The 15,140-nt window shown below is 34.4% G+C and overlaps 1 protein-coding gene across 5 annotated transcripts in view; it reads right to left on the reverse strand.

The window, feature by feature from the left end:
* Positions 1 to 15,140, reverse strand: part of csmd3a (CUB and Sushi multiple domains 3a) — a 598,216-nt gene that overhangs the window by 161,869 nt on the left and 421,207 nt on the right. For 4 of the 5 annotated variants that reach the window (XM_068214255.2, XM_021467030.3, XM_073926749.1 and 1 more), the window contains 3 exons: positions 13,255 to 13,368; positions 7,761 to 7,949; positions 1,338 to 1,496 (listed from right to left, as the gene is read on the reverse strand). In XM_068214255.2, the coding sequence (XP_068070356.1) occupies positions 1,338 to 1,496; positions 7,761 to 7,949; positions 13,255 to 13,368 (462 nt within the window). The remainder of the gene's footprint in view (positions 1 to 1,337; positions 1,497 to 7,760; positions 7,950 to 13,254; positions 13,369 to 15,140) is intronic. The other variant, XM_068214256.2, reaches the window with a different exon arrangement.

Below are 15,140 nucleotides of genomic sequence, written 5' to 3' on the forward strand. Positions count from 1 at the left end.
TAAATCATTTTATTTTTATTTATTCATTCATTCATTTTCTTGTCGGCTTAGTCCCTTTATTAATCCGGGGTCGCCACAGCGGAATGAACCGCCAACTTATCCAGCAAGTTTTTACGCAGCGGATGCCCTTCCAGCCGCAACCCATCTCTGGGAAACATCCACACACACATTCACACACACACTCATATGCTACGGACAGTTTAGCCTACCCAATTCAACTGTACCGCATGTCTTTGGACTGTGGGGAAAACCGGAGCAACTGGAGGAAACCCACGCGAAGGCAGGCAGAACTTGCAAACTCCACACAGAAACGCCAACTGAGCCGAGGTTCGAACCAAATTATTATTATTATTTATTTCACATTTATTTTATTTTATATTATATATATTTATATATATATATATATATATATATATATATATATATATATATATATATATATATATATATATATATATATATATATATATATATATATATATATATATTTTAGTATATTAATTTATGTTTTTTATCATTACTATCATTCATTAATTTTTTGGTCCCATTATTAATCCGTTCTCGCCACAGCGGAATGAACTGCCAACTTTTCCAGCACATGTTTTACGCAGCGGATGCCCTTCCAGTTGCAACCCATCTCTGGGAAAATTATTATTATTATTATTATTTTCTGGTTAATTTCAAATATAATCAGATTTTGTCGTTTTCATGTTTTATTTCACATTTATTTATTTATTTATTTATTCATTTATTTATTTATTTGTTTATTAATTCATTTATAAAACATTTTTCTTTTTTATTACACTTTACTTCAATCAAGACATATTTTTATTTATAAGTAAAAACTAGCTAAAATAGATTTATGGTTTCAGTTTTCAGCATTTAGTTTGATAGTGTTGTTGGTTTACTTGTTTGCTCAAGCGAGTATTTTTATGCACATTTGGACTATTTTTTTTTTTTGCATCTTGGTGTTTCCATCTATCATTTTGTTTATGCATTGCCTCCTGAATTTGCATAAAACTGTGTAGATGGAAACCTGGTTATTGTGAGAGTTTAGTTTTACCTATACTGTATGTTGCATAAACAGGATGTAAAAAACAGTCCTAAAATGTGACATCTAACATACATATTTGTCAAATATGCAGTAAAATCTGATAAAGGTTTCATTATTAATGTATCAGTTACATTTGTTGCAAACAAATACAGACATTTGGACACAAAGACGTGGACAGATGAGACATACAGTGGACTTGGAGACGTGTGTCATGAGCGGGACAGACAAAAGGTGACGAGAGACACACACAGAACTGAAAGAGTTACCGATGCGGGATACATACTTTGATACTCACCCACGTAAGTGATACGAAAGCCCTTTTTGTTGGTGCCATGATCAGACGACCAGCGCAGGAACAGCTGGTGACCCGTGGTGGTGATGTTGAAGGGCACGCTGAGATCTCCACTCAACACCGCCAGACTCTGACTGTAGATGTTAGGACCTGTAAAAATGAATGAATGAATGAATGAATAACAACAATTTACAACAATAACAATACTATTTTATCCCTTCTAAAAATATATAAAAAAGTTTTTAATATTGTTTATGACAATATATAAAATAAATAAATAAATAAATAAATAAATAAATAAATAAATAAATAAATAAATAAATAAACAAATAAATAAATAAATACACTATTATCCTTTTTAGAAATTTAAAAGTAAAATATTATTAGAAAAAATATTTCTAATGAAAATCAAGAAATAAAACTTAACCTGGATTAAACTTTAACAACAAACAAACAAACAAACAAACAAACAAACAAACAAACAAACAAACAAACAAACGATTTAATAAATAAATTACAGCAATTTATAAAACTAACTAAACTATTTTATACTTTAATATTATTTTTAAAAGTTCTAATAAAAAATCAAGAAATAAAACTAAAACTGTTTAAATAAATAAACAAATACATTAAAAACAATAATAAATAAATAAATAAATTAATTAATTAATTAATAAATAAATAAACAATTTATCCTTTTTAGAAAAAATACATTTTTAATGGAAATCTTAAACAAATTACCTAAATGGTTTTAAACTACGTAAATAAACAAAACAATCTAACAAATAAATACATTACAGCAATTTATCCTTTTAAAATATAAAAGTATAATATATATATATATATATATATATATATATATATATATATATATATATATATATATATATATATATATATATATATATATATAGTAAGACCATCAATATTTTTGTTTTTTACACACAGACACATGACACTGACACACCTCTGCCTGACACACTTTCACGAACATGTAACCAAATCCATTTAGTTGAACTAAAAAAATTAAAAAATAAAAAAACAAATGAAATAAGATAGAAAAAAAAAGATTACTAAATCAAGCCATAAATAATTTTTCACGATTAACAAATGTTTTTATCCTCTTTTACTTTACATGTAGGAAAATGACACCGCACGAGTAAATAATGGCAGAAAGTTCATTCTAGGGTGAACAATTTTTTTTTTCAAATGGTTTCTGTTTATTAGCAAGGCGGCTCCATATGTGGCAATGAGCAAAGACGATTTCCTCGAATAAATCCATCATGTGGAAATGCCATTCAGCCCATTTACCTCAACACACTGGGGGAAGAAGCCGCGAAAAAAATTGCTTCACTGCAAAACATGAACACAAAAAGCTGGTGTGAGAGAAGGAAATTGGTATTGCCTCTCACTTCCTATCCCACCGGGGCTCTGCAAATGCCATGGGCATTAATGAGCATCCAATCAATGATGAGTAATAGGGTAATTTGCTGATTGCAAGCACTTTAGTAATTAGCGCTAATAACACTCGGAATGTATTTGGGATTGTCTCTGCCATTGCCTCGCTATCAAGAAATACTCCAGTCTTTCCAGCTTTGCATGTCTGGCGCTCCAAAATGAGCTTTGGTTTTTTTCTTTTATTATTATTCCTTCTCCTAATGGTCATGGCGTCTAAAAAAGCATCTCAAACAGATTCCCCGGGCTTCAACTTTCATTTTGGATTTCCAAGACATCGTCAAGAGTTACGACAGGCCGGAGAATGATGACTGTAATATTCAGGGACGCAGTTGCTGTCAGATACATTTGAAGTCTAAATTATTGGCCCTCCTGAAATATTAGCCTCCCTGTATATTTTTTCCTCAATTCCTGTTTAACGGAGAGAATTTTTTTTTAACACATTTCTAAACATAATAGTTTTAATAACTCATTTCTAATAACTGATTTATTTGGTCACACTTTACAATAAGGGTTATTAGTTAATGTTAATTAATGCATTTACTAACATGAACAAACAATGAACAATACATCTACTACTGTATTTGTTCATGTTAGTTAACGTTAGTTAATGAAAATACAGTTGTTCATTGTTAGTTCATGTTAACTCATGGTGCATTAACTAATGTTAACAAACATGGACTTGGATGTTAATAATGCATTAATAAATGTTCAATTATGATTAACAAATGCTGTACATGTGTTGTTCATGCTAAGTTCATGTTAGTAAACGCATTAACTAATGAACCTTATTGTAAAGTGTTACCATTTATTTTATCTTTGCCCTGTTGACAGCACATAATATTTTATTATTTAATATTTGACTATGTTTTTTGCACATAACAGCTGCACGTATAACATTATATAGTAATATAGCTCTCCATACACTTGTCTATTTGTATATTTCGCATTCACTTCTTACTGCTTTTTAATACATTTATTAGGGCTGCTCGATTTTGGGAAAAATCATAATCACGATTATTTTGGTCATAGTTGTAATCACGATAATTCAAAACGATTACTGTTAAAGTCAAAATTATTAGCGTTTCTGAGAGTTTTTTTTTTTTTAATAAATATTTCCCAAATTATGTTTAACAGGGCAAGGAATTTTAACAGTATTTCCTCTAATATTTTTTCTTCTGGAGAAAGGCTATTTTATTTTTACTTTGGCTAGAATAAAAGTAGGTTTAAATATTTTGAAAACCATTTTAAAGTCAATAATATTAGCCCCCTTAAGCAATATATATTTTTGATTGTCTGCAGAAGAAACTATTGTTATACAATGACGTGCCTAATTACACTAATTAAGCCTTTAAATCACACTTTGAATCTGAATGCATGTATTTTGAAAAATATCTAGTGAAATATTATGTGCTGTCATCATGACAAAGATAAAATAAATCAATTATTAGAAATGAGTTATTAAAAATTTTATGTTCAGAAATCTTCTTTCCATTAAACAGAAATTGGGGGGGAAGGGTTGCTAATATTCAGGAGGGCTAATAATTCAGACTTTAACTGTATATATACAGTATTTTCCACCCTGCAAAGGAAAGAGAAATACAATACAAACTGCTTTAAGCATCTTTACTGTAAGAAAAACATTTTAGCAACAAAAGTCCTTCAGTCAAGAGCAGTGAGGCATGTTCTCCATTTGTTGTTTAAATAATAATGATAAAAACAGGCGGCAGAAGGATTATCGCGCACTGTCTCTTTAATGGTTTCTCTTTCGCGAGTCTTTTGATTCTCAACTCGTATGTTTATTACACAAATGAGGGTTAATACAAGTAATCACTAAACACCGCGTTTTGACACCTGTTTGACCATTAAAGCGCTCACGTTAAGATGTGTCACATTCACCAGCGATCTCCTACCACCAGAGGTCGCTGGAAAACATTCTCACTCACAGAACTACAAATGTGTTTGTAAATGGACTTCAACTTCATACATGCCCTTCGCCCACACACCTGCTTCCTCATTTAGCTTGATTATTTTCGCACACCTGAGGACTTTCAGAGACTGATTAACACACACTATTTAAGCCACACATTCACTCCTTCAGTTTGCCGAGTCTTGTTCACTGTTAAGTGACATTACAACGTGTTTCTCCCTGTCTTGTTTCTCCGTGTTTGAACCTAGCTTTGGACCTTGTTATCCTGTTTAGCCGCCAGCCTTTCGACCTATTGCCTGTACCTTGTTTACGACTCTGGATTTGCCCGCACATACCTGTTCATACCTGATTTTGACCATTGCTTGCCTGACTTTGAATAAACCTGCATTTGGATCCTACCTCCTGTTGTTGGTGTCATTCCCCGTGGTTACAAGACGACTTTGGATGTGTGCGCACTCCTGTGTGCGAGTGAGACTGAATGCTGACTGCATGCTTCTGTTCTGTGTGTGCGCCTCTCGGGAGTGCGCGGCGTTCGCGCCCGTGCCGTTCTCGCGCGAAAAGCCGCCGGATCGGAAAAAAAATTTAAAAAAGGCAAAAGCCCTCGTCTTCGATTTTGACCGCGTTTTCGGATCCCGCCGCGTTCTCGCCCTTATTTTCCGGATTTTGTTTTTCGTCTTACCTGATTTCCGGAACCCGCTGTTCCCCGGACTCGATCCCGGTCGTCGTCCACCGCGGCCGGCTCCGGCTCCTCCTCCTCCTCCGGGGCCTCCGCTCCGCCGACGCAATGCTGTGAGCTAGGCGGACAAACTGATTGCGTCGGGAAAGCCCTCCATTTGGAGGCAAGCCGTCGGCCGGCGAGCGCGAAGAGGAGGGGCGGAGTGGCGCCACACCACCCCGCAGCGTTCGCTCGAAAAAAAACAAACGCGGCCTTTACGTACCTCTGGCCACGTAAATCACGGTCTCCAGAAACGTCCACGGGGCTACGTTTCCAGAATGAGCTTGGGTTGGTTAGAAGGCAAAATCGAAATCAAAATCGGATTTTTGATTAATTGCACAGCCCTAATATTTATTATCTGTTTATTGTCCTGTCTCTGTAATTCCGTTGCACTGTAGAAGCTCTGTCACAAAAACAAATTCCTCGTATGTGCAAACATACCTGGCAATAAAGCTCTTTCTGATTCTGTTTTTTCAAGATACTAGTATTTAGCTTAAAGAGACATTAAAGGCTTGACTGGGTTGATTAGATTAACTAGGCAGGTTAGGGTGATTTACTCAAATTACTGTAATGGAGTAGTTTTCCACAGAAATGATAGTTTACTAAGTAGTTTTAAAAATGTGTACTTTTACTTTTCCTTGAGTATATTTTTAGTGCAGTATCTGTACTTTTACTCTAGTACTTTCCTTCAACCTGTAGCTACTACTTTATTTTTTCTTGTCTATGGGGATTAGAAAACTACCACAAGATATGTACGCTTTATAATTGCAGCAAATGATTTGGAAGCATTAAAAGTGTACAAGAAGACGTTCAAAATCTTTACACGCATTGACCCACAGACTGTTTAGATCAGGGGTCACCAAACTTGTTCCTGGAGGGCCGGTGTCTTGGAGATTTTAGCTTCAACCCTAATCAAACACACCTGAACAAGCTAATCAAGGTCTTACTTGGTATACTTGAAACATCCAGGCAGGAGGTTTTAGGCAAGTTGGAGCTAAACCCTGCAGGGACACCGGCCCTCCAGGATCAAGATTGGTGACCCCTGGTTTAGATGCATGTCACTGATGGGAAGATGACGGATGTTTACTGTATGACCGAAATGGCCTTAAACACCCAGCAGGCACAAGACATCAACATGACGTCAGATTGACGTTGTACCCTAACGTCATGGGGACCTTGCATTTTCTTTGAAAATGAAAATCGGGTTGACATCAGAACTCAATGTCAGGCCAATGTCAATTTCAAACGTTCAACTTAAACCCAACCAAATATTAACGTCTAAGGATGTTACAGCTTGATGTTGTGTGGACGTTATTACTATGCCATCTAACAGATGTTAGATTTTGGTTGCCATACCTGATGAATAAATGTCAGTATTGCGACTGATGCGACTGATGTTCGTAATATTTCTGCAAGATGACCATGCTGCAGTTTAGCTAAATTAATTCACTCCTCCTCCTGAAATGACTTGCGATGCATTAAAACATTGTTTTTCAGCCACAGCCGCGCTTCATTCTCGAAATGTATAGTTTGACTAAAGTGATGTATACAAACTATATAGTCTACTATATGCAGGGATACAATCAGTCAGTGCAGTCGTAACTCGACATTTTGTGTCTGCCGGTTTGTTTACTTGAGGGAGATCCATTGGCATTTCCTGCATGTGAATTCTGACCAATCCATAAGCAGTTTAGGAAATATGTTGGCCAATGAGTGATGTGGATTTTGTCAGATGACTGCATTTTGTCTGGTTCGGACCAAAGCAATCAGTGTGGTGTGAAAACAACCCAAAGACGGCAGAAAATGGTACAATGTATCATTTGTTGCCCTTGGTCCGGACCAAAAGAAGTGACCTACAGATGTGAAAGCACCCTCAGACAAACCCAAACACTGCAGTGCTTTTTAATTTTCTCCATAAATTAAACTTGAATAAGAGTTGAAGCAATGTTTGGTCAGCTTTGCATTATCTTAGAAAATGGTTGATGGTCACCTAGAAATCCACATACACACTCCCCCTCCCCCCATTCCAGGACAGGGTAAAATTGACCGGTCTGCAGTGATAAACAGATTGGGGACCACTGCTGTAGACAATGGGAAAAAAAATATTGTTTAAGAAGGCTAATAATATTGACCTTAAAATAATTGAAAGAAATCAAATCTGCTGTTTTTCTAGCAAAAAAAAAAAGGGTTTCTTCAGAAGAAAAAATATTATAGAAAATATTGTGAAAAATCTTTCTCTGTTAAACATCATATAGGAAATAATTGAAAAAAAAAAAAAAAATCACAGGGAGGCTTATCATTCGTAAAAACCCACCGTCGAAGATCTCAAGGATATCAAACTCCTTCTCGGTCTGGAAGAGCTGGAAGTGCAGCGTGATGTTGTAGCCCTTCTCCACGTTGATCATCCAGGAGCACATCTGAAGATTTGGGTAGCTGTCGGGATAACCGGGACTCAGGATGACACCAGTGGAGTCGAACAGAACTTCATTGTCAGGACACTGAACTGTGGAGAAGACAATTGAGCATGTGTTAAATAATAATAATAATAATAAAAAGCAATGTATATGTTCCTGTGATGGCTACGTGGTGGCGCAGTAGGTAGTGCTGTCGCCTAACAGCAAGAAGGTCGCTGGTTCAGTTGGTGATTCTGTGTGGAGTTTGCATGTTCTCTCAGTGTTCGCGTAGGTTTCCTCCAGGTGCTCCGGTTTCCCCCACAGTCCAAAGACATGCAGTACAGGTGAATTGGGTTGGCTAAATTGTCCGTAGTGTATGTGTGTTCATGGATGTTTCTCAGAGATGGGTTGCAGCTGGAAGGGCATCCACTGCATAAAACATGTGCTGGATAAGTTGGTGATTTATTCCCCTGTGGCGACCCCGGATTAATGAAGGGACTAAGCCAAAAGGTAAATGAATGAATGAATGAATGTTCCTGTGAAGACGTTTTTGCATGTTACGACCAATGGGCCTCATTGACTTATAACTGCATATGCTTTTCATATTTATACACAATTGTTTAGTAATTATTCCCCCACCCTAGACTCTGAATAATACTAAAGAATAACTATTTGTTTTTGTGTCGCAGCAATTCACATTAAAAAATAAAAAACAACCGGGACTATATTAGGATGATGACCAAAAAATAAATACATAATGATGAAATAGAAATGACTGAAATACACCTCTTCAAAATCAGAGGTGTCGGCAAAGAGTCAGCAAAATCTGTAAATAAATAGATTAGGACTAGATTAGGAAAATATGACACATTTTTTTTAAAATAAAAATAAATAAATAAATAAATAAATAAATAAATAAATAAAAGAATGAATGAGGGTGGCACGGTGGCACAGTGGGTAGCACTGTGGCCTAACAGCAAGAACGTCACTGGTTCAAGCCTTGGCATTTCTGTGTGGAGTTTGCATGTTCTCCCCGTGTTGGTGTGAGTTTCTTCCGGGTGCTCCGGTTTCCCCCACAAGTCCAAAGACATGCCGTAGATGTGAATTTGGTAAGCTAATTTGTCCATAGTGTATATATGTGTGAATGGGAGTGTATGGGTGTTTCCCAGTGATGGGTTGTAGCTAGAAGGGCATCCACTGTGGTTCATTCTGCTGTGGCGACCCCAGATTTATAAAGGGACCAAGCCGAAAAGAAAATGAATGAATGAATAAAAGAATGAATGAATGAAATACACCTCTTTAAAGACAACAATGTCAGGAATATCTGTAAATACATATATTAGGAGAATGTGATGACCACAAATAAATAAATAAATAAATAAATAAAATACACCTCTTTAAAGTTGACAAAGTCAGCAAAATCTGTATATAAATATTAGGTGAATGTGATGACCATAAATAAATAAAGTAATGACTGAAACAGAACTTTTTCAAAGTCAACAAAGTCAGCAAAATCAGTATATTACAAAAAAAAATAATAATAAAATAAAAAATAAACAATATAATTAAGTAATATCAGAATTAATAAACCCCCTTTGATTTTTTTCTTTTTTAAATGATACCCAAATGATGTTTAACAGAAAATCTCTGATAATAGTTTTTTTTTCTGGAGAAAGTCTTATTTGTTTTATTTCGGCTAGAATAATATATATATATAATTTTTTTTTTTTTTTTTTTTTTTTACTGTCATCATGGCAAAGATAAAATAAATCAGTTATTAGAAATGAGTAATTAAAACTATTATGTTTAGAAATGTTGAAAAACATCTTCTCTCTGTTAAACAGAAATTGGGGGGAAAATAAACAGGGGGCTAATAATTCAGGGGGGCTAATAATTCTGACTTCAACTGTATATTCACCAAGCCAAGAAGTCAGATCAACCAAACAAATGGTTTTTACAAGACACTCATTGCATAAACCTTTAAAGAAAAGTGTGTTTAAATGAAATTAGAAAATGATATTTGTTTAATGGAGTCTGTAGCTGTATTTCCATTAGCCTTCTAACTGCGCAAATTGAAACTGCAAATGGAAAACACGCCTTATGGAAACATGTTCATTTTGCAAACACTCCCTTACATCACACGAAAGCATAACTTACAAAAGGAATATTTCATAATATTGTGCGAAGCAAATCCCAAAGGAATATTTCACAAATATTATTTTTTCTTTGTCTCTCTTTTCACCTGGGCATGCATTAAATATGAATACTTGCTCATTTGGTACGCTGGTCTCAAAATTCTCTGTATTTTGGGCATTTTCAAACATTAAAATAATAACAATAGCGAGCAATATTCAGCATGAGTGTGTTTTGTGCTGGTACTTCGGCTGGTTTAGGCTTGTCAAGGATAAATAAACATGACGTTTAAACTGTGAGTAGGTGGCAGCGAGTCCCTGTCTTAATGAATAATTCCTTCAAAACAACAGAAATACTGGATATTTCAGAACTGCTTACTTAAACAACTGATAGTGTTAACAAAAGAAGGCATGCAATAATCACATCTGCTGAAGGAGATTATCCTTGCTTCTAAAGGTTTTTGAGCTCTTTTTAATGAGATATGTCATTGTGTTCTGCATCACAAGTGTAATATTGGGTAACATTTTATTTTACAATGTTTTTGCTACATGTTTTATGCATTTACTATAGTATTAGGAATAAATTACACAATTACATGCAACTAACCCAAACCCTAAACATATAAGGACACCTTAAAATGAAGTGTAACATAATATTCTACAAGATGAGCAAATGGTATTGAGATGCAAAATTGATTAGTTTACAAATTAAGCACTATGGTAAAAGTGTTTTGGGTCACATCATTCTGTAGCACAGTGGGGGGAAAACACAAAGTAAACATTTTATTTATTTAGATTTATTTGATTTAATTTTGGAATTTGATTTAATTAATTATTTATTTTTTTATTATATTTAATATTTTAATTTTTTTGTTTTATGTTTTATTTTATAATTTAATTTAGCTTTGTTTAATTTAATTTAATTTTGTTAAATTTAGTATTATATCATTGTTTATTTATTTTATTTTATGATTTAATTGAATTAAATTTAGTTAAATTTAGTTTTATATAATTGTTTATTTTGTTTTGTTTTTATCATTATTCAGTTTAATTTAATTTTGTATTATATCATTGTTTATTTATTTTATTTTACTTTAATATTTTTTATTCAATTAAATATTGTTTAATTCATTTTTTTAATAATTTAATAATTTAAATTAAATTAAATTAAATTAAATTAAATTAAATTAAATTAAATTAAATTAAATTAAATTAAATTAAATTAAATTAAATTAAATTAAATTAAATTTAATTAAATTAATTTATTTCATTCATTAATTTTCTTTTCGGCTTGGTCCCTTTATTAATAAGAGGTCGCACTGGGAAACATCCATATGTTCTCTTTCACACACATACACTATGGACAATTTAGCTTACCCATTTCACCTATAGCGCATGCTTTTGGACTTATAGTGGAAACCGGAGCACCCGGAGGAAACCTACACCAGCACGGGGAGAACATGCAAACTCCACACAGAAATGCCAGCTGACCCAGTTGAGGCTAGAACCAGTGATCTTTTTGCTGTGAAGCGATTGTGCTACACTCTGCGCCAACGTAAAGCCCCATTTTATTTTATTTGATTTTATTTGATTTTATTTGATTTTATTTTATTTTATTTTATTCATTTATTTTATTTATTTTTTATTTTCATTTTATGCAACAGGTGTTCATTTCTGCAGAAAAAATACAGTAATAGCATGTATATGTAAATGTCTCCATCTGTATATGTAAAACACCATCTGAAAGTGAATCATCCATACGTACAGCACAAATTGATTGTATGACATTGTCACCGCTTTCTATGCTTATACAACTTCCTAAAGAGGACCTTTTTCATTTTAGCATCAATTTATAATATATTTTTTTTTTTTTCCTCTGAAGACCACTTATCATGTCAGCATTACAATCAAGAACTCTTGCTTCATAATTTACTTTTACTCCACAAGACGAGAAGTGACAAGTTTCCTGTGACAAGTAATTTGCCTGTTCTCACTGAAAGTGCAAATGTGACCGCCAGCTCAATCACAGTCAATCAGACCTTTTTATGTTTATTAAACAGTTACGCCGAGAACAATCTGCAGAGCTACTTAACACAACGTCAAAGATATAAGCCTTTGTAAAGGGACAGACTGAGACGAAGGTGACTTTATATAAAACAATAAAAGCTGCACATGGGCGTGGTAGTGGGGGGAAAAGTGGACCTGACTACCCAGGGCCCCGTCGAGGGAGAGGGCCCTTTGAAATCCCACTAATTTTTTATTATTATTATTTTTTGTAGCCTACTTTGAATTAATTGGCCCCTCAAATTGATGTCAATGTCATTATTTATTTTAAAATATATTGATAATTTATATATTATCAATATATTTTATATTCGTCCATCCTGACGTCCATCAGTAAGTTACTCTTTACTGATCCTTCCTTTAACAAACGCCGATGAAGTATTCTTTGTAGCATGTAGTTTGCAGAAGTTTCCAGTATTTTCCAACTGCTTGGTTATAATGCTGAGGTTTCATCTTTGGGAAGAGACTCAATATAATATCCATCTGCAGTTTGACTTCAATCGACCGGCATGTTTGTGTGTGTGGGTGTTTGTGGGTGTGTGTGTGTGTGTGTCTGGGTTTTTGCGTCAGAGGGCGGGGCCGCAGGTTTGAAATCTCCCGGGTTTGCGCGTGCACGTGAATAACTTGGTTTCGTTCGTACGTCATGGCGAAACACCTAATGACTCGGTATCAAGGCGACTCGTTTGAAGCACTATGAGTCGACTCTTTTATAGATGAATCAACCGTTTTAAACACTGTACTCTTACAGATTTAAGCCTTAGCTGGATACTTCACTTCACTTAGAGCTGTGTTACACACTACATGGAGGGGAATTTTCAAAAACCCATAGTATGGGCTCTTTAACAGAAATTTCTCATGTTAACTAAACATAAAATTTTTTAAATATTAATAAAAACTGAAGTAGTTAATAAGTAATAATAACAATCAAAACTTTTAATAAAAAAACAGAAAAAAAAGAAACAAAAACTACAGTATTAACTTACTGATAATTTAATAACACTGTGGACTTCAAGACAGTATCATGCTGTAAATTCTTAAACACAATGACTGTGCCGTCCCACGCTTTCCTCATTTCGGAAGTCCAAAAGAGCCTAATGACTAGTGGCAGAGCTAACGACGTGAGACATAACCACCCCCCCCCCCCCCCCCCCCAAAATAAAAAAACAGGAAGAACACAGACACAAATGAGAAGGCGTGCTGGATGAGCTGCCAAACTAACCTTGGCATACTGGGGGAGGACCATCCATCTGCAGCCGCTCGCCCAGCCGACAGGTCAAGATCTCGCTCCCCAGCAGCGTGAAGCCCGGCAGGCAGCGGTACCTGATGATGTCTCCTGTTGAGGAATTACACACAGCCATATCAGTGCTACAACCAGCTCAACAACACATTAGCTAATTAAGACCTGAGCGTTTACACACTGGTGACAGTAATGATGACAAATGCAGAGCGTCGAGTGTTGTTTTCTCCACAGAAAGGGGCATTTATTTCACATTAAATAAAGCAGTGCTGTGTGGCGAAAGGTGGGAGCATGGCAAAAAGTTTTTCATTGAAATCTGGAATGAACGTCATTGGTGGTTTTACAGAATAAAACTAAAATTGTGTTTTACTTGAATAAATAACTATAAATCATGAATTAACGTTACACTTATCAGCCATCCAGTCCTGGCAGTTTACTGGTGAACTGCATTTGCCACTTTTATGAACTACAAATCCCATCATGCCATTTCACACACACAGTCAGTTATCAATGCTGATGACACACGCAGCTAAAGCTTATGATTGCTGATCATTTGGACTATTTATACACCACACACACTAGTTCTTTGCTAAGTCTTTAGCCCTTTTCAAACATACAGAAAGGTCTGTATGTGTGAACAGACCCTTTTTGAAAATACTAATAAATTCGTTCAGGCAGTTCCAGAAGTTGTAACATTACCGGTAATTTGCTGAATGCTGCGCTGAGTGAACGTATACATAAGATTGCCTGAAAGAGCGCGTTCAGTACTTAAAAAGTACAAAAGTGTTCCTCTTAAAATTTTCAGGTACTAATATATACTTTTGAGGTACCAATATGGACCTTTCAAGTACAAATGTGTACCTATTGGAAAGGTACCACCCCAGTGTCATGTTTACCAGTGAACAAACCACCAGATGTCGCTGGTAAACACTCACTCATGAAACTACAAATCTGCCAGTAAATGGACTTCAACTTCATACATGCTCTTTACCCACACACCTGCTTTCTCATTTAGCTTGATTACATTTGCACACCTGAGGACTTTCAGAGACTGATTAACACACACTATTTAAGCCACACATTCACCCCTTCAGTTTGCCGAGTCTTGTTCACTGTAAAGTAGCATTACAACGCGTTTTCCTTGTCTTGTTTTCCTGTGTTTTGAACCTAGCCTTGTTTATTTAGTTATCCTTGTCTGCCGCCTGCCTTTCGACCTTTTGATTGTTAAACTGACTACGATTCTGGATTGTCCTCACATACCTGTTTGCTCCCGTATTGACCACTGCTTGCCTGACTGTGAATAAAACCTGCATATTGGATCCTACCTTCTGTTGTGGTGTTACTCCCCGGCGTTACACCCAGTGACAGCTCATGTACCTTTATTTCTGAGAGTGTAAGGCTAGGCGATTAGATGAATTCGAATTGAAATCACAAATGTGATTAAGCAAAGCTGTGATTGTGATGCACTTCTGAAAGTTCAAAAATCCCTCAATGCAATTAAAAATCATAAATAATAATAATAATAATAATAATAATAATAATAATAATAACAGTAGTAGTAGTAGTAGTAGTAGTAGTAGTAGTAATAATAGCAATAATAATAATAATAATAATGATGATGATGATATAATAATAAAATTAATAATAATAATAATAATAATAATAATAATAATAATAATAATAATAATACCAATAATAATAATAATAATAATAATAATAATAATAATAATAATAATAGTAATATAATAATAAAAAAATAATAAAAAATTATAATATTAATAGCAATAATAATAATAAGAATAATAGTAATAATAATAATATTAATAATAATAATAGTAATATAATAATAATAATATATAATAATACTT

Source organism: Danio rerio, chromosome 16 (genome assembly GCF_049306965.1).
Source record: "Danio rerio strain Tuebingen ecotype United States chromosome 16, GRCz12tu, whole genome shotgun sequence".
NCBI classification, from domain to species: Eukaryota; Metazoa; Chordata; class Actinopteri; order Cypriniformes; family Danionidae; genus Danio; species Danio rerio.